The sequence below is a fragment of the Pleuronectes platessa genome, chromosome 3 (genome assembly GCF_947347685.1).
Source record: "Pleuronectes platessa chromosome 3, fPlePla1.1, whole genome shotgun sequence".
NCBI lineage: Eukaryota > Metazoa > Chordata > Actinopteri > Pleuronectiformes > Pleuronectidae > Pleuronectes > Pleuronectes platessa.
Window position 1 is genome coordinate 27,084,582 of NC_070628.1, and position 22,205 is coordinate 27,106,786.

The following is a 22,205-nucleotide window of genomic DNA, read 5'->3' on the forward strand; positions in this document are numbered from 1 at the left end:
AGCTCTGTGCATCCTCCTCCGGATACTCACAGAGAGCTGTCCAGGCAGCACCAGAGGGAGGTCTCGAAGGGTCCCCGGACTAGTAGGGGACATCACTGATATAGAGGGTCGGTCCATCTTTTGTGACTCAAAGGAGCTGGAGCCCGCTGAGGGATGAAGAGAGCAAGCATAAGAAAGCAAAATCACCATCCAGATTTGGAATTTAAGCACAATTTGAAGTGTGAATCATTTTACACAAGCAGAAAACAATGGTAATAACTTCTACAGTCACGAAAGTTGCTCATATAAACACTTACTAGATTCTAGAGGAGGGTGGGACGACTCTGGGATTCTTGGGATGTCTCTGTGAAACGCGAACAAGAATATGTAACTACATCATGAGAATGAACATCAATGAAGAGACACAGTCTAGACATTAGTCGGCATTCATCTTTTGAAAAAAAATGAATGAGTTCAACCAAGAGTTGTGTGGTAGAAGAAGAGCAAGCACTCAAATACACACTTTCATATTAAACATGATGCGTAACAGAGAAGAAAGGAAGAGCTGGAAAAAAAGGGATTTTCTCTTGGATATGAAGGATTTGTGGGGAGGCATGAGGGTAAGGGGCTCCATCCATCAAATCAACACTACTTACTGATATGCTCTATACACTTTTCTCAAGAAGTTTTTGGACATAATTCGGTGGATAGAGCTTTTAGATAAAGGAAGGAGACATATCAAAAGTGTCTGTCAGAATAAAATCAATTGGCAGCACTTTGGTATTTTCATGATAATTATATCATATTAATAAAACTGATCTTACCCTATAGGTCTTGAAACAACTATTTCCACTTGAGGTTCGGCCTTTGATTCAAGGATGATGTTGTACACTTCTTTCTTGGTGGCCCCCGGCAACGACTTGCCATTCCACTGCAGCACCTCGTCACCTGGAACAACAACAACGATGAACCAGCCTGATTCTATTATTTTTGCAATTAATTCTGTCTATAAAAGCCAGCAGCTAACAGATGTTTGAATTTCTTAATATCAAACTGAAATGTGAAAAGAATATAAAGCATACAGTGAGTCTGAAACTCAGACATGTTAGAAACTGTTTCTTAGTTTCAGGACTGTGGCTGTTCATGGCGAAGGGGAGCCAGCATTGCTAGGAGACGTGGTGTCAGATATTTTGGTGCACTATCGACCACAGGTGACAAAATAACACACATTCCTTATAAAGTCAACAGTTACTCATGTTAAATCCCACTCAGGTAAGTATGAGTAAGGATTCATCCACTTTACTCAAGTAAAAGTATAAAAGTACAGGCTCTGAAATCTACTCAATGTATGAAAGTAAAGAGTCGCCCTCTGAAGACCATTTCTACTGACTGTATTCATCAAAAGAAATGAAGCAGCCTCTCAATGAAATTGTTAGTGTCTCCACGGTGTCCGACATAAAAGCAATAAATTCAGTGGACTGTCACCTGCTCGTAGGTGTCCCACGACATCTGCCAGACTGCCTTTCTTGACTTTGGTAATGAAGGCACCAAGTCTCCCCGTCTCTGTTATCTTCCCTCCTACCACCTGCCACAAAGAATCACAGGTGCATGATGGGCACTATTATACATGCTATTATAGATATTTCTGCAGGCCACAGCATTCACAGGCATTACAAAACATTATTATTTCTGGATTAAAAGTTTCCTCTTTAATCCCTTACTCTCTTGCTTTCTTTACTCACTTTCAATTCTCTCCCTAAGCTCTCCTCACATGATTCTCTAAAGCAATTCGAACACAGCACTTTAAAAAAAAGGATGATTTCCTGCTTACTTTAAGGCCGAGGAGGGACCCAGCCTCACGGGGCATGGCGGAACGCTTGCTTAATGTGATGCGTCCAATCAGGTGGTCGCCCTCTTTCGACGGCTGCCATGTAACTGGATGCTACCGGGGACAAGAGGGCCATGAGGACAGCAGACCAGGTCATTTATTAAGGAAGTTACAACGTATTATGAAGGTGGAGAGGGTGAGAAAAAAGAAGAAAGGTACAGAATGAAAACATATTAATAACATTCATAATAAATGTTAATGTTATATTTTATCCTAATGCTGTCCTGCTGAGGAGGGTTTGACAGCTAAATGCTTTCATTAGATCATATTTGATTGTATGGGTATGAAACTGTGGTGATCATACGTGAGAGTCTGCTTGTATGTGAGGAGATGTACTGTTGGAACATGTTAAGTGGTCTCGACTGTTATCACTCACATGCCACACTGCAGGATCCAATGGATGACAATCCCAGTCCCCTGCAGGTAGAAACACAAAGAGAGTTGGTCTAGCTTTGTATGTGTCATTCAAACACACAGAGGAGATGTTACAATCCCAAGATTTAACAGATTGGTAGATTAATGGTTTAAATCTAATGAAAGAAAGACTAAATGGTGGGCAATGGTATCAGGGCCTCACATGACCCCAACCATCCATTTAATCATTAACTTCTGTTACATATCCCATGCGTAATACATTATACATCCTTCAACCTGTGATAAACATGTTAGCATCCTGCAACTGGATGGGTAACCTACACAAAAGTAGTGTAATAGGTAAAAATATATTCATATGGATTCACAGGTAAAACCTCTCACTTTCTTAGCTACTTTTAAAAAGTGCAACAATGTATTTACTTCTGATAGCTGCAAACTAGGCACGTTGTCACCGAGGAAACACAGGTACTGCAACATTTTACAGGAGGACAAGGAGGACAAGGACACCATAACTCATTTGATGTGACGGACTGTGTGTAATGTGTGTTTAATCACAGGTGATGGGTTTGGTAGCATGTCATATGTTAATGAGTTTGACTTTGAAATAATTCCGGGTAACAGAGTTTTGCGGATGTGGGGGGGGTGCAGGTCTGCAATAATGTGCAGTACTCTGACACTGGCATGGAATTGTCCAGCTCCTGCCGGCAAAGACCATGAACCATCTCTACACTGTTGATTGGATCGAAAAGACTAAAATCAGTGTCAGCAGCTTAACTGGATGTTGAGGTTCGGGATCATTCAGCTACTATGCTGCTTCTACCACTGTTGGCTCATGAGAAAACGAATAGCCGCAGTGGAAACACACGTTAATCCCTCAGTAATAGGTGGAAAAACTATAAAATAAATGTAATATGTAGAATTTTATTATATAGTGCATAGATCAGAGGATGTTGTAGTTGCAGGGCAGTATGCCAACCACAAGAGAGTTGATGAAATCCCACGAGTTCCTTGTTTTGAAAATGTATGTTGTAATGTATACTGCATGTTAAGTGGAAGAGGAAAAGAGCCATATAGATACAGAAGGTAAAAGTAAGTGCAGTAGAAAGAAATGTCACTCATGAAGCACATCTCAAAACATTCATTCATAATCAAACTGATTCTCTGTGTTCCAAGTTGGCCAGTACAGAACTCAATACCAGAGCCAGGCCACTATCAGAGCATCCCATCTATCATTAACACTGACAGATGGTCAGGGAGAGCAGAGGAGCTAACTGGCCCAGCATCACACCACTGTTCCACCACAGGAATAAAACAGCAACAGGATGACATCAGGAGGGGACTGAAAAGATCTCAGGGCACTGAAGTTGAAGACTGAAGTAAACGGGAGCAGGGTGAGAGTAAAAAGAATTGTATGCTGTTGCAAAAAATAATAATTGTAGTAATATTCAGGAGGAGTAAAGTAGAAAACGACTGCTCTCACAGGTTAGCCTATGAGTTCATGTGTACAGGGGATAGAGAAAATCTGAAACAAGTCTAAACAGACACGACTTCTCCAGCGCTGCTAATCTGAACGTCCACTGAAAGGCTAGAGAGGATAAATGCTGACTCAGCAGTTTAAAGTGCTGAGTGGAGCGTTTGGGTTTTGGAGGATGAACACGCTGGACAGATTATACAATGTGAGCTGCTCTTCTAACTGATGCTACATCAAAGCATCACCTCTCTGCAGGTATTAACGTATTATTGTTCTTCATAAGCTTTGTGTGTGTGTGTGTGTGTGTGTGTGTGTGTGTGTGTGTGTGTGTGTGTGTGTGTGTGTGTGTGTGTGTGTGTGTGTGTGTGTGTGTGTGTGTGTGTGTGTGTGTGTGTGTGTGTGTGTGCTCCTTTCCCACTCAATCTGCTATTTCAACTATTTCGCTCCCAAAAAATTAACAAGGCTCTTGGGTCATGTGTACAAATTTCTTTAGATCAAAGGACTCTGAATCCCAAACCTGTGTTAACTACCTCCACCACACACCCTTAAATCACTTTCTTAATAAAAACATGGTATTTCTGTGCATCTGTAGGCCCAATCCCATTTCACCCCTTGGCCCTACCCCTACCCCTAGCCGTTGTTTTCGAGGGTTATCTTGCCCCTTGAAACGGAGTGACAAAGGCTAGTGGTTTAAATCTACCCTTACGAATTGGGACAGCCCTTCAAGAAGCTGTTAAATCGTAGTAGTCTCAGTTACTAAACAGACAAACTTATAATATCCAAATAACATCTGTGCTAATGCAGGTGAATCAATGAAATTGGAAATTGGAAAGCTCTGCATTATTCCACGTATGAATCAAAAGCACACAGCTTCGGTTTGCTAGCAGTGGTCTGTAGGAAACCCTGCCAGGATGCTTTGTTATAAGATGAGCAGTTAAGTTCGGTACCAATCACTGCTAAACGCAGGTTCAATCAAGTACATTGTGTGTGAATCCTTATTAAATGAAATAATACTACATTTGTGTGTCTCTCTCCCATCTTCCTGGTGATTCGCATGGTATTCTGGGTACCCCTAGGTTCTTAGTAAGGGTCTGAAAAATATTTGTTTCAAGAGGTTTTAAAGCCCCACGCTGCGCTACCCCTTAGTCCTGACAGGTATTGGGACAGCCTACCCCTACACGTGAACACGCAAAACCAAGGAGGAGGTGAAAGGGGTGAAATGGGATTGGGCCTTAGTGTCATTTCAGGGAAGGCCCTGAGGACCAGAGGTGACCAGGCCTATTCCGTCAGGGCTCCAACTCTTTGGAACAATCTCCCTGAGAATCTTCTTGGCAATATTTTATTCCTCTTTAAAATTTCTACTAATTCTGATCTTACTGACTATTTTTTATCATCTATTGTTGTGTGATGACCAAATTTCATTTCACTCTTTCCTATTGTTTGCTGTCAATGCTTTAATTGTAAAGCACCTCGTAACTGTCTTTTAAAAGCACTGTATAAATACAGTTTAGTAGTAATAGTATAATAAGTAATAAAATAATAATTAATATTTTGATGTGCATAACACATTAATTCACTCACTCAATTCAAACCAGATTTTGTATTTACAGTATGCTAGCTAACTATGCTAAATATATGATGATTTTGATAAAATCCTTTAGCTGACCTACTTGAACATGACACTGAGCAGAAGGCGGTAATTCTAATGAGCAGGTCAATGTTTGTGATTGTTATTGCTCTCACTTTTGCCGCTCAGGTTAACACACAGGCTACCTATCGTTTCTGAATAAAGCCTGAATAATAACATTAGTTAAATATTTATACAGAAAACAACAGCTTGATTTTATAATTCACTTTTGCACCGTTGAACCGATTCTCCAATAACTCAAAAGGCCATGTTACATATCCTGACATGACATACGGTGTTATATTTGAGGAGTTTTATCAGATGTAAAAGGACATGGTGTGCATGCCCTGTATTTCTATAGCACTTTTCTAGTCTTGATGATCACTCAAAGCGCTTCACTGAACAGTTTTGCCACTTTCTCGATCACACACACCTCAATCACAGACTAGTGACGCAGCCATCAGGGGCCATTTGGGTTTCAGTATCTTGACAAATGACATTCAGCTCGCAGAATGGGGGAGACTACGATCGAACTGCCGAACCTCTAGAAAGAGGATGACCACTCTACCTCAGCTGCTCTCTCTCTCTCTCTCTCTCTCTCTCTCTCTCTCTCTCTCTCTCTCTCTCTCTCTCCCTCTCCCTCACACACGCACACACACACACACACACACACACACACACACACACACACACACACACACACACACACACACACACATTCACATGTCAACCCTCTAGCAGACTTCCTCTTCCATTTCCCCAGCACCATCTTGCTAGTCCTCTTAACACCAACAAGTAACCAATTTTTTGTTTTATTTACTACCTGCTTCCATTTGACTTCAAACCCTGTGTTAAGTTTCTGTGTCATTCAAGCTTCAGTCTGGCATAACCTGCACTGGTACATTTTTTTATCAAATTTGCTTAGCAGATTGGGAAACCAAGGTGTATTATTAGAACATATAATTGTGTGATAAGGTTTAGACCAGATGTTTGTGCTCTGCATTAATCGATTAATGAAACGTCCCTGTATGGATTGTTTTATTTACTCCAATTGTAATTACCTTATGATAATCACTATAGGGGAGTTGAGCCACTAAGTCAACCACCAAATCCAGTCCTTATCTCTGAAATCCCATCTATCTGGTTTATAGCTTCAAGCTAATAAAGCACTAGGAGGAGATTTTCACTCTTTTGATAGCCGTGTTTTCTACCGCCTAAATGTAAGAATAATGTACGTTTCCTGCTCAGCACCAAATACAAACACACTCTACACTACCTGCTCAGCACCATACAGCAGATTCGAGCAGGTAGTGTAAAGTGTGTTCATACAACTTTTGTGGTGAATGTTGAAATTGCTGTGAATTTGCTAGATGAGTAAATAAGCAACTGTTTAATAACTAGTTCCTAGTATCGATGAAAAGTTGATTATAAGTCAATAGCCAAGTGTTCATCTGAGTTTAGGACACATTTGAAACATATATCAGAGAAACTACCAAACAATTTATTTTCTACAATAATAAAAAAATATCAGGTGTTGTCCCCATTCTCACAATCTGGTCATAACAAAGATGTGACCAGTAAAAAATTTAAACAACAAGCTGAACAGTCATTTACAAATATAACAATGTAGCAAAAATCCAATATAAATCAACGTAATGCTTGTGTATAGTGCAAACACCGTGAGAGGTGAAACACGTATAATTTGTTTTGAATTTGCCTCAAAGAAAATACAGATACCTATATAAATTGTCATGTTGTTCCATATATCAATTGGAGGAAGCTTATAGTGTGACAGGCTATTATACTTTATGGAACACTTTATTATGAGGCACTTAAACTGCAGACACATAACATGAGGTCACTTATCCCATCTCATAAACCTGTAACACAGACTGTGACACCAAAGCCTCTCCTGCCAATAAAACAGACATATTGACCCGACGAAACCATCTGACTTCTAATGTATCTATGTGACATAAAATACAACACATGATTCTGTAAAACGTGTCACACGCCACAGATGAGGGTAAAGAGCAACATCCTGTTTTGAGTTCCAGCTAGCTAAAGAGTGTTTAAAACAGCTAATAATCAAAATCCACACCATCTACCCATTACCAGTCCCTGGCATATAGTAATCTGGATTAAAACATCTGGAACCCGCCCTTCTGTAACCAGTGAGAGAGATAAACTGTCAGAGCACAGCTATCTCTGCCTCTTGAACTCAAACACTCTCTCACGTGGCTTTTCTCTAGTGCGGCCTAGCATCGCAGTGAGCTGCAAAACATACAGGTACCAAAGCAACCACCAGCATCTGAGCAGCATGCAACCACAAGCATGCTTGGTTTGTAGCTGGTTGTCCATTGGTGGTTGGCTGGTTGCAGCTGGCTGTTTGTGAAGCATTACATAGCAAGCGAGCCACTGACCTAATTTCACAAATCTGCTGGCCTAAATCACAGGGACTCTCCAAATATATGAGAGCTGTCCTGAGAGCAGCAGGGTTTAGCCACAGCACAGAGGTGTAGATGACACACAGGGATAGTAAGGCACTGTGGGATGGGAGAGTGCTTCATCCTATCACTTATCCTATAGTTTTACTGCCCGAAATTAGCATGTCTTGGTATAAAAATAACATTATGAGCCAAAATGTTCCTCTTTTTTTTTTGCACATTGTCATACCTCTACTACCAAGTCTATTTTAGAAGGATACAACCATTAAGCTTGGGAAGATGGAGAGCATCTTCAGCTTCAGCAGACTTCCTTCCTGGACCTAATTGTGTAAGGATTATTGAATTCCTTCTTTAATTTCATCTGCTATTTCCAGATGAAATATGTGTTTTAAATATATTCAGGATCTTTCTATTTCTATTATCTATTACCTATTGATGCTGTGGTTCTAATCCAGCTCACACTACACTGAGTATATGGAGGTGATACAGTCTGAAAATGCTTGTGACAATGATGAGAATACAACTAATATAGAATGATTATGGCCCTTTACGATTCCTACACAGAATGAGAATCATATGCAGATTAGGGATGTGTCAGGACATGTGAGGTAGGTGAGAGCTACAACAGCTCAAAACCAACTTTTTGTGATAGAATCAGCTTAAACAAATAAATCGAAGGAACTGTAAAGAATAGCAAACAATGCACGGTGTATAAATATGGATCGTTAAGATAGTTTTGTAAACTCGTACAGTGAAATCATCTGTCCGACTGACCTTTCTCACTGACGCTCTCCATGTCCACGTCCTCACAGCTGGTGTACTCAGGCGTGGAGCCGCCCTCCTCCTCTGAGCTGCTGATGGACATCTGCCGCTTGTTCACTCCACGTTTGCTCTTGTATGAACGTGGAGGGGGTGGCCGCAAAGATTCAGACTGGTCCGAGCTCTGGGAGTCCTTCCTCAACAGGTTATCCCCACCTTTGTCCCTTGGTGTCCGTATTGTACCCGGTTCTAGACGGCCCTTGTTCAGACCCCAGTCTGGAGGCACCGGTCCCCCAGGTTGGGGCCCTGATTTCAATCCGCCTCCAGCAGGTGGTGGCCCCCCTCCAACCCCCACGGTCCTATCCACAGAGTAGGCTCGGTGGTTCTCCAGGACCTTGCGGTCTCCTTCCCCACCCCCACCCCTCCTGGACAGACGGTTTTCAAGCACCTCACATGCGCTGCCTCCTCCTTCACCAGGTCCCAATCCCACTTCGTTGATTGCTAGATCACTGTGTCGTCTTTCATGCCGTACTTTGGACACCTTAGCATGCATGCGCATTTCCTGCTCCTCCTTCTGCGGTTTCACTGGGTATCGGGCCAGATTGGGATCACTGCGATAACGATTCTGGAACTCCTCCTCACGTCGCTGCCGCTCCCTCAGCTCTTCCTCCTCTGGTCGTCTCCGGTGTGTTTCTGAACGACCCAAGTTCCCCTCTCCATCCTCGTAGTCCTGAGAATGGATCTTCTCCAGCCTCCGTCCGTCTCCCAGTCTTCTCTCTCCTCTGTCACTGGAAACCACCCGCTCATCCAAGGATGACTGAGATGACAACTTCCCAGCAGGTCTGCGGCCACTACCACGCCCCATACCTCCCTTACCATTTTGTTCATGGAGGGAAACTGGCCTTTTCCTGAACGAGAGGATAATTTGTTACACACATGTATCATATAGTCAGACAAAGGCACAGGTGCACCACTTCCATTAGCACAGGTGAGCAAAAGCAGGATTTGTTATATGAATAAAATGCTGAGAAGAGACAGAAATAACTTGCACTAAGCACATTCCTTTCTATATTTGTAAAACCTTGGCTCAGCCGTTTTTGTGTGAACAGATTGCACATTCTACCAATCAACTTGAGACGGATGAATTCTTACCTAACTCACCCACCAAATAACAACAAAGGGATTGAATCAAAGACCTCCCAAGACTAAAATCTGTGACCTAGCTTTTCCACGGGTTAAGCTGGAACAGACACAGATCTATTTTTTTCTTACCCCAGGGATTAAAAAAACAACAGCAGCCTCTGCCAATATACCATAAATATGGGCCATGAGCCTCAAAGCAAAGCAAAAAATGTAGTTCTCTTTCACCAATGTTATAATATTAATAAGAAAAAAGGTACAATTTGTTAATGTAAGACTTCCTCCAGTGGCAGTATAAAGAACAAATATATCACAGAAGTTGTATTTGATGCCTTACTTTTCTCTGGGTGGTTCACTTTGGGAGCGAGAGCCAGGCATGGTGTCAGCACCTTGGGCAGCAGTGATACCAGCAGGCAGCTGGGTCCCGTCTGGCCCTGTGCTGGAGGGCGGGGCTTGGGACCTGGAGCGGAGTAGCTTCCTGTCCCGTTGGGCCTCACCTCCCGTGGTTGGGTCGTTCAAGGAGCCCAGGCTCCCGGGCCGCACACCTGACCCCGAAAACCATTCTCCTGATTTGGTGAGAATCTCCTGCTGCTTACGGCACAGGTTGCATACCCACATTACCTACAGGGGTTAAAACGACAGGAGGTGTTTTTAAAGAGGATAATAACTGAATGGAGTTATAAAAAGAAGTGGTCAGGCATGCCTGTGACACAAAACTCAGTGGTACAGTCCCACATTTACACAACACAAATAATTTTTACCGAACATCAAGCCGAGAACCAAACATACCAGAATGATGAACTTTTATGAAAGCAGATAAAGCCTTCTCTAAAAGATGTCTTTCTACTCACATACAATAATTACTCATCCTAACAGAAAACTAGCAATCCCAAGTTCAACACATTAACTTCATGCTTTTCCCTCTCTATTACTCCAGCTAATCAGAATTTTAAGTGCACTCATATATACAGACTCTTAACCATCATCAGAGAGCACAACTTAGTGTTTTTTTGTATTTTTTAACTACAGAAACACCTTTAAAGGTTGTGCTTTTATGAGCGACTAATAAAAAAGTGCTGCCATTATGATCATATTGGTGATATAATAAAAACATCTCAATTGCAAGGGCTACCATCATCACAGTGACACAGTAGTTAAAAAGAGGAAGGAAACATGAAACTGTATGCATATTCGTTTCACCTGTACAATATCTATAAAATGCCCCATTATAACCGGGCAATGTTGACATGTTGAGAAGAAATGATAAAATTATATTCTTCAGCCTCTAAATGTGATTACATTAAATACTCACATGTTGCCATGGCTACTGAATATCGCCTCACTTCTACAGAAAAACAACAGGATTTATCTCCGTCCGTATATATAATCCCAGCGGTTTATTTTTCAGAGAGTAAATCCAAAACGAGTCCAAACTCAGTCGTCCCTTGTATTCCACGTTAAAATCTTGACACGATCTGAAAACAAAACCTCCCTTGGTTAAGAGGAAAACCCCAATACATGACTCTGCAGGTGGCCGATGGGATGGACTGCTAGCGGCCAGTTCAGCAGTTAGCAGTTAGCCTTCAGCGCACCAAAGCACATTCATCATGGCCTGATTGAATCCTAGTTGGCGCATGTCCAGTCTAATCTAAAGTAAATCCAGTGCCTGCACGGCCCACAGCTGTCAGGCAGCCGCCCAGCTACACACCGCCCTCTCTCTCTCTCTCTCTCTCTCTGTCTTTCTCCACCTCTTTACCTCAGCTGAGGGGCCACAGATTAGCGGTGGCTAGTAATCCTTTCAGCTCCTCACCATTATTCAACTCATCATCGGCTGACAATACCAGCTCACAACTCATAACTTCTAACCTTCTAACCCAAGTCTGTCGCCGCTTCAAATGTGATGCTTGTCTATTTGAGGTGTTAGGGTGAAGGTGCTTGGAGGATCCAAAAGGAAAAACTTCACACAACATACATAGTCTCAAAACTATTGTTATCGTGTTTCTGTTTTGTGGCTTTGCGGTTGTGTGGTTGCTTTTGTAGTTGTGTTGTCACTTTTGCAGTTGTGAAGAGGCTTTTTCCTCAGTTTTTTGTTAATGTGCTTTGATTTAGTCGTCTTGGCCACCGTACATTTCAGATGGCACACTCCATACTCAAAAATAATTTCAGTAAGGGAAACTCATGTCACAAATGTGGACATCCAAAACAAGTATTTTTATAGCAATAGAAAAGGGCTCAGCTCTCTGAGTGGGTTCTGAGTCAAACAAGCAAAACCCCCATAAGAAAAGAAGAGTCTCAGTTACAACACAAAACAACAAATAATGTTTTGATCATCAGAGTAACGGTGGGGAGGTTTCATAATGTCCATGTTGCACACCTGAATGATTATGATTGGATAACGCTACTTATACAATATTGAATGAGCCACTCATTGTAAAGCTAAAAAAGACTGGAGCCAATCAACCGATCCCATACGTAACTTGAGTGTTCTGACTGACCTGGAGACTGTATATAAGAGATGGATGACATGCCAGTGCCCAGACGATAGAGCCAAAGCATGTTGATCGCCCCCTGGTGGCTAGCTGCAGTCACAAACCCCCACCTTTTTTCTCAAATAAGACTTGCTATTGTTTGAGCATGTGTCGACGGGACATCGTTTCATTTGTGAATAGTGGGAGGAAGTGGAAATGCATCCTCCATCTTTTTATGCAGTCTATGATGCTTCAGTGAGTAGGGCTGGTATTAAACTTCAGTATTCTATTAATGCCAACAGAAATGTGTCGGATCAAAGTGTCATGTTTTTGTACAGCTATACTTCTTTTTCACAAAAAATTGCAGGAATACTTGTATTCGTTCAAAAAGGTAATTAACTATTTTCCCATTGCCAGGAGAGGAAATTAAATCCGTTTTTTGTCACGGTGAGTCATTTTTGATGTCACAAACGCACCAGAAACTGAGGTGCGTGTTGCCCCATACAAAAAAAACAAATGCTGTTGCAAGTTCTTCCCAAGATGAAAATCAATCAACGCAAAAACATTCATGGCTTTTAACACCCCAACTCCCGGTAGTTCAAACCCTGGGTTCAACAAATTTATTGCATGGGCTCCAACTACAGTTAGTTTGGTTTGCTAGTCACAGCCAACGAGGAGGAGTAAATGCTCTAATCCACAAACTTAATCCACGAGTGAGAGCATCATATACTGTAGAAGAAAACACAGCAGGCTGTTCAAAGCCAGTGTGATCTCAAAGCAAGAGACAAAAAGATCTCATTTTCTAATGGAACGCCTTGCTCTGTTTGTAATGTGCTTTAAAGCCCACATTACTACCCTCCCAAGGGGAGGGTAGTAAACAATAAATGGTTGTAGAACACACGCATGCACACACACATACACACACACACACACAGACACACACACACACACACACACACACACACACACACGCACACAATGCATATAATACATATAATCCTTTACTGGATGATTGTGTGCTGTGTTCCTGGATAGCCTGAAAGATAGTGTGGGAATTAATTATGTGTGAACCAAGTGTGTGTGTTTGTGTAGATATGATGAAGCATCACCCAATAGTGTGTGTGTGTGTGTGTGTGTGTGTGTGGACCAGCCGGAGCATGATGTCAGATTCTCAGCAATGCTGACCAATCAGCTCCTTCCGTCCAGGAGCGGCCCGCTTTAGTGTCACCTCTAGTTCATCTCGCTGCCTCACTGCGTGTTGTGGTGCGAGATGTGCCGTGAGAATGTGTTTGTGTATGTGGAGATATGGGTACGCTATGTAGGACATTTTTTAAATGTTCTTGCCTAGAAGAGCGTGGCGTGGGCGATTGCCTGCAGGCAAGATGTGTGTGTGTGTATGTGTGGAGAATAAGCAGTGCCATTGCTGTCATGTAATAATGTCAACCTCCTTGAGTCTAAAAAACATGCTTCTCCATGGTAAACAAATCACAGAGAAGAGCCAGTGAGTGTCAAAGGGAGAAAGCATGTCATTGGCTACCTTTGGGGACAAACTGGGGATAGTGTGTCCAATTTGGGACAAAAGTAGTGTCCCTAAATAGGGAAAGGCAGATTATTTAAAGTATACTTTTGATGCTTTTTTTGACTTTATTTTAATTAATGCAGGAAAAGAAAGAGAGGAAACAGGGTGAAGAGAGTGAACATGCTGTAAATGGTCCAGCCGAGCGAGAAAGGTGTATATGCCCATGTGGTACGCGCCTTTAATATTTGGCTATCAAACGGCAGATTTTGGGGTCAGTGGTTATGGTTGAGGTTAGGTTAAGGTAAAGGTTACAGTAAGTCAGCTGGAAACAAATATAGGTCTCTGTCCCCAAAGGTCAAATGTGGTCACGTGTGTGTGTGTGTGTGCGGTTGAGTGTGTGCTTGTTTGTGTGTGTGTGTCTCTTTTCCTACTAAATTGTTCTTGTTATTTATTTTCCTTGTTCCCTTCTCCCTCTTTCCTCCTTTCCTCCCCCCTCACTCTTTGATTTTCTCTCCTCTCTTGTAATTATTCTCCTTTCTTTGCCCTTTATTTCCTTTTCCATCCTCTGTTCCTTTTCTCTCTTTCTTCTCCTTCCTCCCCTCTCTTTTCCTACACACATTTCTATTTCGTCTACCCTTTTCATTTCCTTTCTAATTTCCTTATATCTGCTCACTTCTGCCTCTGCTGACACACCTGGCTGACTTTACAAATTAGGCCACCACACACCTGTCACTCATACTCCTCTGTCCCCTGGCCTCTTTTCCTTCATCGTCCACCCCCAGCACCGTTCCATCCATCTGCTGACAAAACGGTGAAGGTGAAGGCGTGCGCCACCGCAGCCCTGCCGACTGCAGCAGCATTCAACAGCAGCTCACGGCGAGAGCAGCATTCATTTAAGCCCGAAATGTGTGGACATCAGCTTTTCCTTAAATGGGCAGAATAAATAGGAGCCTTGGGGGAAGAGGAGCAGTGGGGAAGGGGTGGTTGGCTTTCAGTCAGCATGTGCAGTGACCCTACTCTCAACACACACGCACACACCTCGACAGAATGACATATGAGGCAGCGCAGGGTGTAAACTGCTATCGTTCAGGGAATGGTAAATCCTGAATGGTGGGATGAAAGACCACCGCAAAAAGGCATAATGCTCCATTTCCCTATAATAAGGTAGTAGATCAACCCTGCAAGCTGACCATATGCATTCAGTGGTGAGGGCGGCTCAAAGAAAAGCAGAGCTGTAGTGGCTTTAAATCCACGCGGCTTTTACATTGCTGATGTCATTATCATGGAGAACACTCTTCCCTGTCTGCTTCCCCTTCTCTATTGCTCACCACTCTTGAAGCGATTTATTCAATGCTCAGAAGCTAATAATTATGTTCATGATGATATAAATGTGATTGAAATGTTTATGTTTGTTGGAAAATTACTCAGAAGTAGCAATATCAGTTGTTTCCCCTTAGCAGTACATGTGCACAAATGTGGGGTTTGGCGCTTCTGAAGGAGCAGTGAAGGGAGTGGGTGTATTTGTTTAAAAATATCAACAGTCATTCCCCAAAATCACTTAATCGACCTTTAATAGAAATCTCTCAGTGAACTTTCTCCTTACGTACAAAATTAAAAGGTAATTCTGGTCAGTCAGTATATCATTAAAGGCCCCATATTTTACACCTTTCTGGGATTTAAGTTGAGGTATTGGTTCCCCTAAAATAATATATCAGTGATGTAAAGTCTAAATAAGTGTGGCTATGTGTATTTCCATGTCCTCTCTTCTGCCTCTCTCTGGAGCTGCAGACAGAACAGGCTGCCTCTTTCATTATTTAAGAGCCCCTCTTCTGACTGGCTGACTGCACTTTGAGTGACACGGGACCAGGCCTATCACCATTCTCATTCTGGCGAATTCACGATCCCTCTGGTAAACACAGTGGAAATTCACACTGGTATGTTTGGATACTTCTGTAGAAGACCAACCACATATTTATAGTCGGTTACAACAGTATTTTTCTGAACGGTAAGTTACACCGTCCTCATGTTTTTTCAAATTTTAGCAGGACAGTCGGCCAATGTAGGAGTAACTTCCCGAGTTACAGTACGGAGTTTCACAATGGAGTTACAGTCCCCAGTACATCTACTTTACTCCGTAGTAATGTAGACCACTTGTAGAGCATGCGGTGAGCAGTGTGGAACATCTGTATCCTTGATATATTGCTGTAAGTTAAGAGTCTGAAGTGAAATAAGCTGAGCACACCTCCACGCTGCAGTGTTTTTTCAGTGTTGTTTGTTTACGTTAGCCTGTTGTAGCTAACAAGCTGCTAGCTCAGCGACAAGTCTGCTTGGTGTCGCGTTCGTTGTGGAGGGGAGGGGGGGATGCTGGTGGTGGTGGTGGGTTCGAAGGCTGGACTGGTACCGGCTGGGTGGGGCTGAGAGACGAGTGCGATCCCATATGACTCATACGGGGGAGGAAGTACGAAACGAGACGTTTCAAAAACATATTTCTGAGAATGGATTGAGTGAAAAAGTCCACGCAGTGTTGTCATATTTTGAGGGTCACTACTGACCCCCTTCAAGAAATAACAGATAGAAAATGTTTTTTACAAAATATGGGCCCTTTAAAACAAATAGGACAGAGAGAGAGAGAGAGAGAGAGAGAGAGAGAGAGAGAGAGAGAGGGTGGGGGTGTATATGTTTGTGTGTATGAGCAGAGCGGGGTGTAGTAGGAGGAGCAGAGAGCAGTGGGTTAGTCATCTATTACTGAGGAACATGATTGAAATTATGCAGTGTATCCTCCCTTCCAGTAAAAAGTGCAGTGTCAGCTTAATGCAGTGAGCGAGCGAGACTCTGGGACTATCTCAGTGTGAATCTGAGTTTATATGTGTGTGTGTGTGTGTGTTTGCCTGTGTGCGTGCGTGTGTGCGTGCATGCGTGTGTCCGTGACTGAGCGTCAGTGGTAGAAAGTGGGCCACACAGGGGCCATATACTTACAAATAAATATAAGAGCTGAAGTCATGTGCTTAATGATTCATGAGAGAATAATACTCTGTGTTTTACCCCGCCAATAGCACAAGGCATATACGGCCCATATTATCATACCAAATCCTTAATTTGGTATAAATTACCATTAATATTGGTACAGGAGATCGAGATCACCGTGCCTCCTATCGGCTTGATTTAAATTGCGTGATTACGGTATATTCAGTACTTGTGTTTGTGTGTGTGTATGTTTGAGTGTGTTCGGTGCGAGCGCCAGTCTGCACTCCACTAGGAGGCAGTGCTCCTCTACAAAGGATAAAAATTGGTGAGTGGTTGGTTCAGTTTCTGGAGGCCATCTGGATCTGACATTAAGCAGACATAGACAAGAGCTCCATTAACAAGCTATAACAGCAGTATAAGAGAAAAAGCAGGGCAACTTGACACAGGGCTTTGAAATACACATCAGCTCCTGCACACACGTCAGGTATAGCTTAGCCTTTCTGGCACATACTGATATTAATATAACTTGAAACTGTTGTAATGAGGTATTTTGTTTTGTGTTTTTGACAAATAAGGGACTATTAGATCCAGACAATGAAAATATCCACCCAGCAGACATGGACGGGTAGCGTATACCCAGGACAGGGGTGGAAATATAACATCATCATTCCATCCTTTAATCTCAAGCATACGAAATTGAATAGCTTTACACAAACAATATGTTACTTCTGCTACTTGAGGTCTCTCAATAAAAACAAAAACAAAAGACCTAATTTGAAAACATCATGGAGCAGCTTGGGATCATGGGAGTTGTTGTCGTCACCACCTTTGCTCATGAAAATCAACGCACCTCAGGCCAAATCATGTCCACAGATGAATGAATGTATTAAATTTGTATTCATGTTACACATCAAGCGGCAATGACTAAACATGATCTATGATCCATAATGATTGACCAATACAAACAGTAGAAGAAACAGCAGTTCACTGGCTGACTTGCTAAATGTGTGTTTTTCCTCTATCATATCTTGTTTCCCCCGGAAGGTACAGCAGAAGCTGGCAAAACCACGGGTAAAGGGGATATTACGCAAATGAAAGACTACTATAATGAAATCTCTAATTTCTCTGGATTTGAACACTGTTGGAAACATTTAGGATCATTTAAGTACATAAGTCAACCAAAATATAAAACAAAGGTCTATTTGATTTAATGAAGAATTATTACTTTGATCTTTAAGAGCAATCATTACTCATATGAACTATATTAGGGCCCAAAGAACCTATTCTCTCCATTATTCCTTTTTCTTTTAAGGCAAGAAACCATGCACAGCACCACCAGTAAAACGATGACTGCATGTGCTACCACAACAAGAACCGACATTTGCCAACCCCTCCCTTCATGATAGCGTGACAGCTATGCCATAGTTAAAACTTAGCTATAGAAAGTTAGGTATGATCAACCCAAAATGTGCTTGATGAGTGGTCACCTGGGTTTCCATCCAGCAATTTTGAATGCATATTTTTTAAACAAATAAAAAAACAAAAATTCAGTTCAGTTCAGGTAGACAAAAATATCTTAATGAGTGGACCAATGAGAAGGCTGCAATGGAATTAACACAAGAAACAAGCATTTGCTCTCCGTCACCTAACTTTCCAATATATCCATTTATTACACTTCTTTTTTTGGAGCTTTGATGGTTTGACTCCTTATTTAATAACACAATTTCTTCTTCTGCAGTGGTATAATGACTGACTGGACAATTAGCGCCATCTGCTGCCTTTTTCAGTGAACCAATTCCGAATTGTTGCATGATAGTAGTGGATGTAGTTTTGCCGCTTTATTAAAACGTGGTAAAAATGTGCGGATCATTTGAAAGGAAACCCGACTAATGTTCCTACTGACTCTTTTAAAAGGAGAAAACGGATCATCCTTAAGGAAAAAGCTTGTACATTACTTTTTATATCCCAAGGGAAAGACCTTTAGGACATTCACTTATCTTAAACCCAAAACCAGTAAAAGACCCATCAGAGATACTAACTAATACTAACTACACAACGCATTCATGGTTGTCAATCCTTTCTATTCTGACACTTCTGCCTTACCTTGGAGCATTTATAAAGTGACACATACTCAGTGAATCCTGAGCACCGGGCTGTGCAACATCCCAAACTAAAGCTCCCTCACATTCCCTTCACCATCTTTTTGACAGGGCGCAACAGTAACAACACGTTTGCAGTGACCAAGCATTGGGGGGAAGTGGTAAGTGGACAAAGTGGAACACATACAGTACCTGGGCCCCTCCCATCTCCCTATGGCAAGGCTGGTCTGGTCTCAAACACACAGGCAGGGAAAGCATGCACAGGCATTGTGCATTCATAATGCATTCAGATAAATGTTTGTAGGGTAGAGTGCTTTTTTATAAGCATGCCAGCTGAAATTCCAATCTCTCATCATTGGTTTTGCCAAGATTTTATCCCATTATGTTACATACTGCCCCCTCCCAGCACAGCCATGCCTACAGCCATAGGAAGAGGGGTCAGGATGGGTCAGACAATTCAGACGCCCCTGCAGACAGCCTATGTTACGGCTCATGCTCGCTCTGCCCACTGTGATAAATTTTCAGGGTCTGCATTCATTCTCAGAATTAGAGTAGTGATGCAGGATCACCCCTGGGACAGCTTATCCACAAGGATCTGTCACACAGAAACTGGATTGTGGGTCTGAATTCCTGTTCTGATGCTGTGAATGAGAACAGACCCGAGTGTGGAGGGGAGACAATAGTGGTGACCCATGCAGCGAAACTCAGCGAGCCTTACCCTGTCCTTCACTATGACACACTTTGCAGGGGGAGGAGACAGACATGGGACACATAGTTAGACAGGGTTTATGCTGGAGGACAAATCTGCTGAGGACACAATAGATCCAGGTGGCTCCGCCCCACACAGTATGGTAATTTCTCTGAAAAACCATAGTTAACAGAAACTATGAACTATCAGCTGCTGGCTTCACTTCGATCCAGTAGCTTAGTCTCTTGCAATTGATATTGATGTTTTTTTCAACCCCTTTTCTTTCGGCTGTGAGATTGTAGGTCTGGCCAACACGAAAGAAACGAAACATATAGTTTACATCACCTCTCCGGGGCAGAAGTCGGTGTGTAAGCGGTCAATCTCACCTCCAGATTTGAACACGGTCAGCATTTATGTGGCACAAACATCACATTCACAACACAGAGAGAACAAAAAATAAAATGCTAACCACTTTGTCCTCCTTTGATGCATGCAGTCCAGGTAGCAGTGAGAATTGAGAAAAGTGAGGTATGAAGTGGAGCAAGGAAGGAAAGGGGAAAAATTAAAGAGCATAAAAGGATATAAGAAACAGGGATGAAGAGAGGGCGAGTTTGTGACAGATCGTGGGAGAAGAGGGGAAAGGAGGATGTGGTGCAAACATTTGTTATTTACATTCGGCAGAACTCATACACATACTTCATATTCAGTGACAGAGTCTGAGGCGGTGGGGACGACAGTATGGGAATGTAAGTGACCACTGACATGTTTTGCTCCAGCGACATGCATGACCCAGCTTGGCATGACCTGGGTGTGACTCATGACCTGTGACAACATCAGTATGAATCACAGCTCCTCAACACCGAGAGGAAACTGGGACAGAAAAAGCAACATGGAGTACTTTCCTGCACCACCCTCATCTTAACTAAAACCCCTTCTCTGGAACAAACACCCTTAATTGTCTTTTAATTGTCATATATCCGCGTGTTAGAGCTGCTTAGTTCATGCTTTAATAAAAACACCTAAGATTATATATAAGGCAAAACTAAAAAAAATCTTTTGAAATAGCATTGAGCTACCTAATCTTTCCTTTGATCTCAAGATACTTTAACGAGGTTGTTGTTTTTATATAATTCTTATTGTCGTCAATACTGTAGATTAATACAAATACAATTTGACGATTTAATTATTTTATTACTTGTAATATAATACAATATGTCCCTTTCCACCATGTTAGGCAAGGGGAATGCTCATGGCATGATCAGTGTTTGGATGGTGTTTAGCCGGTTGCTGTGATGCCTTCTGCAGGGCACAGGGCCGCACTGCACAGCTCTGCCTATAGGAATTGATTAATTATTACAATAAGCTGCCTACGAGCAAATAAAACTTAATGGCTTCATATTTGTACCCATATCTTTTATTTTACTGACCCTTACAATGCCATCAATGTACGTTGTGTGTGACATCTTATCTGAGAAGGGATTTTAATAGTTTTCTTTATAGAACCCAGGACAGAGACAAGCACCACCAAGACTAAAGGAGCTTCATCACTTCCATAGCATCCCTACCACAAACACACACACACACACACACACAATACATATACACACACACAATACAAAAACACATACACTCAAATAAACACATACACACACAACCTTTCAAAAATATACAAGAATAAAATGAAATAATGAATGTACTCTTATCCTTTATGAGGATTTTATAAATCAATCTGTTTTGGTTAAGTTGTTAAATTAAGTAGTTGCATTTTCACAAATCCTTTTGAAAGCTTAAGCTTTGCATAATAAAACATGCCTTATTTGAAAAAAGATACTGATTTATGTTATTTTGAATCTTTTCATTCAGCTGAATGTTTAGCTTTATTTGTGTTATTTATAGATTAAATTAACTCCACGCTAGTCTCTTGTTTTCGACGTTACAGCCTGCCTCTGTCAACGTAATATTAGTGACTTTACCATCAGGGATACTAAGTTTATCCCCAGGCCTTTGAGTTCATGTTGTGCCAGTGTGAGAATAGGTCCAGCTGGGATGGGCGGATACTGAACAGATTGGGGACCAGCAGGCCAAGGGTGTAGTGGCCATGTCCAGGTAACAGAGTCGGAGGAGGTCCTCTCTCTTGGGTTGGAGGGGAGCCCACAGAACGTTTGGATGGGAGAGGGCTGGGACTTAAAATAGCTCAAACATGTTTGGTTTATGGGTGGTGGCCAGACTGATACAATCTGATAGTCAGGTCTTAGATTCCTCTTAATGGTTTTGATTAGCTATTATAGGGTGGGCCATTGATGTATAACAGTGTTGCCTGTTGTTTGTAGCGTAAGTGTAGCACTACTCAGTGTCTTCTTTTTATTTTTAGCCACTTTGACTTTATTGATTAATGGCTTTATCTAATCTCCAGTAGGTTCTATCGGGTGATATATCACAAGTACAAGTTTGACTAACTTGACACTCATGGTCATTGGAATTTTGATATTTTGGATTCACATTAAACACATGGAAAATACCTATTTGGCAATGGGCACATTTTTGAATGTGAGCATGTTTGCAAACTGATGTTGTCATTTAGCTTAAAGCACTGCATAACTTCAGCCTCACAACAGTGGCAGTTCTAGGGTTTTTCCATATCAGGAGCAATAAAAGAGCTATAATTTACAAAGAGGGGCCAATGATATGTCCAACATTCCTCACAATTCCTAATTCAGTAAGGTGCTATTTTAAGTCATTCCTTGTTCACTGTTATTGCTCTATAGCTTTGAGCAAAGGCAC

At 41.9% G+C, this 22,205-nt stretch overlaps 1 protein-coding gene across 1 annotated transcript in view; it reads right to left on the reverse strand.

Annotated features, from left to right (window-relative positions):
- rims1b (regulating synaptic membrane exocytosis 1b) overlaps positions 1-22,205 on the reverse strand; it is a 68,771-nt gene that overhangs the window by 23,273 nt on the left and 23,293 nt on the right. Inside the window, exons 3-10 of the mRNA XM_053419212.1 lie at positions 10,024-10,307; positions 8,562-9,454; positions 2,244-2,284; positions 1,811-1,921; positions 1,465-1,564; positions 804-927; positions 297-343; positions 31-146 (exon numbers count right to left, since the gene is read on the reverse strand). Coding sequence (XP_053275187.1) covers positions 31-146; positions 297-343; positions 804-927; positions 1,465-1,564; positions 1,811-1,921; positions 2,244-2,284; positions 8,562-9,454; positions 10,024-10,307 — 1,716 coding nt within the window. The remainder of the gene's footprint in view (positions 1-30; positions 147-296; positions 344-803; positions 928-1,464; positions 1,565-1,810; positions 1,922-2,243; positions 2,285-8,561; positions 9,455-10,023; positions 10,308-22,205) is intronic.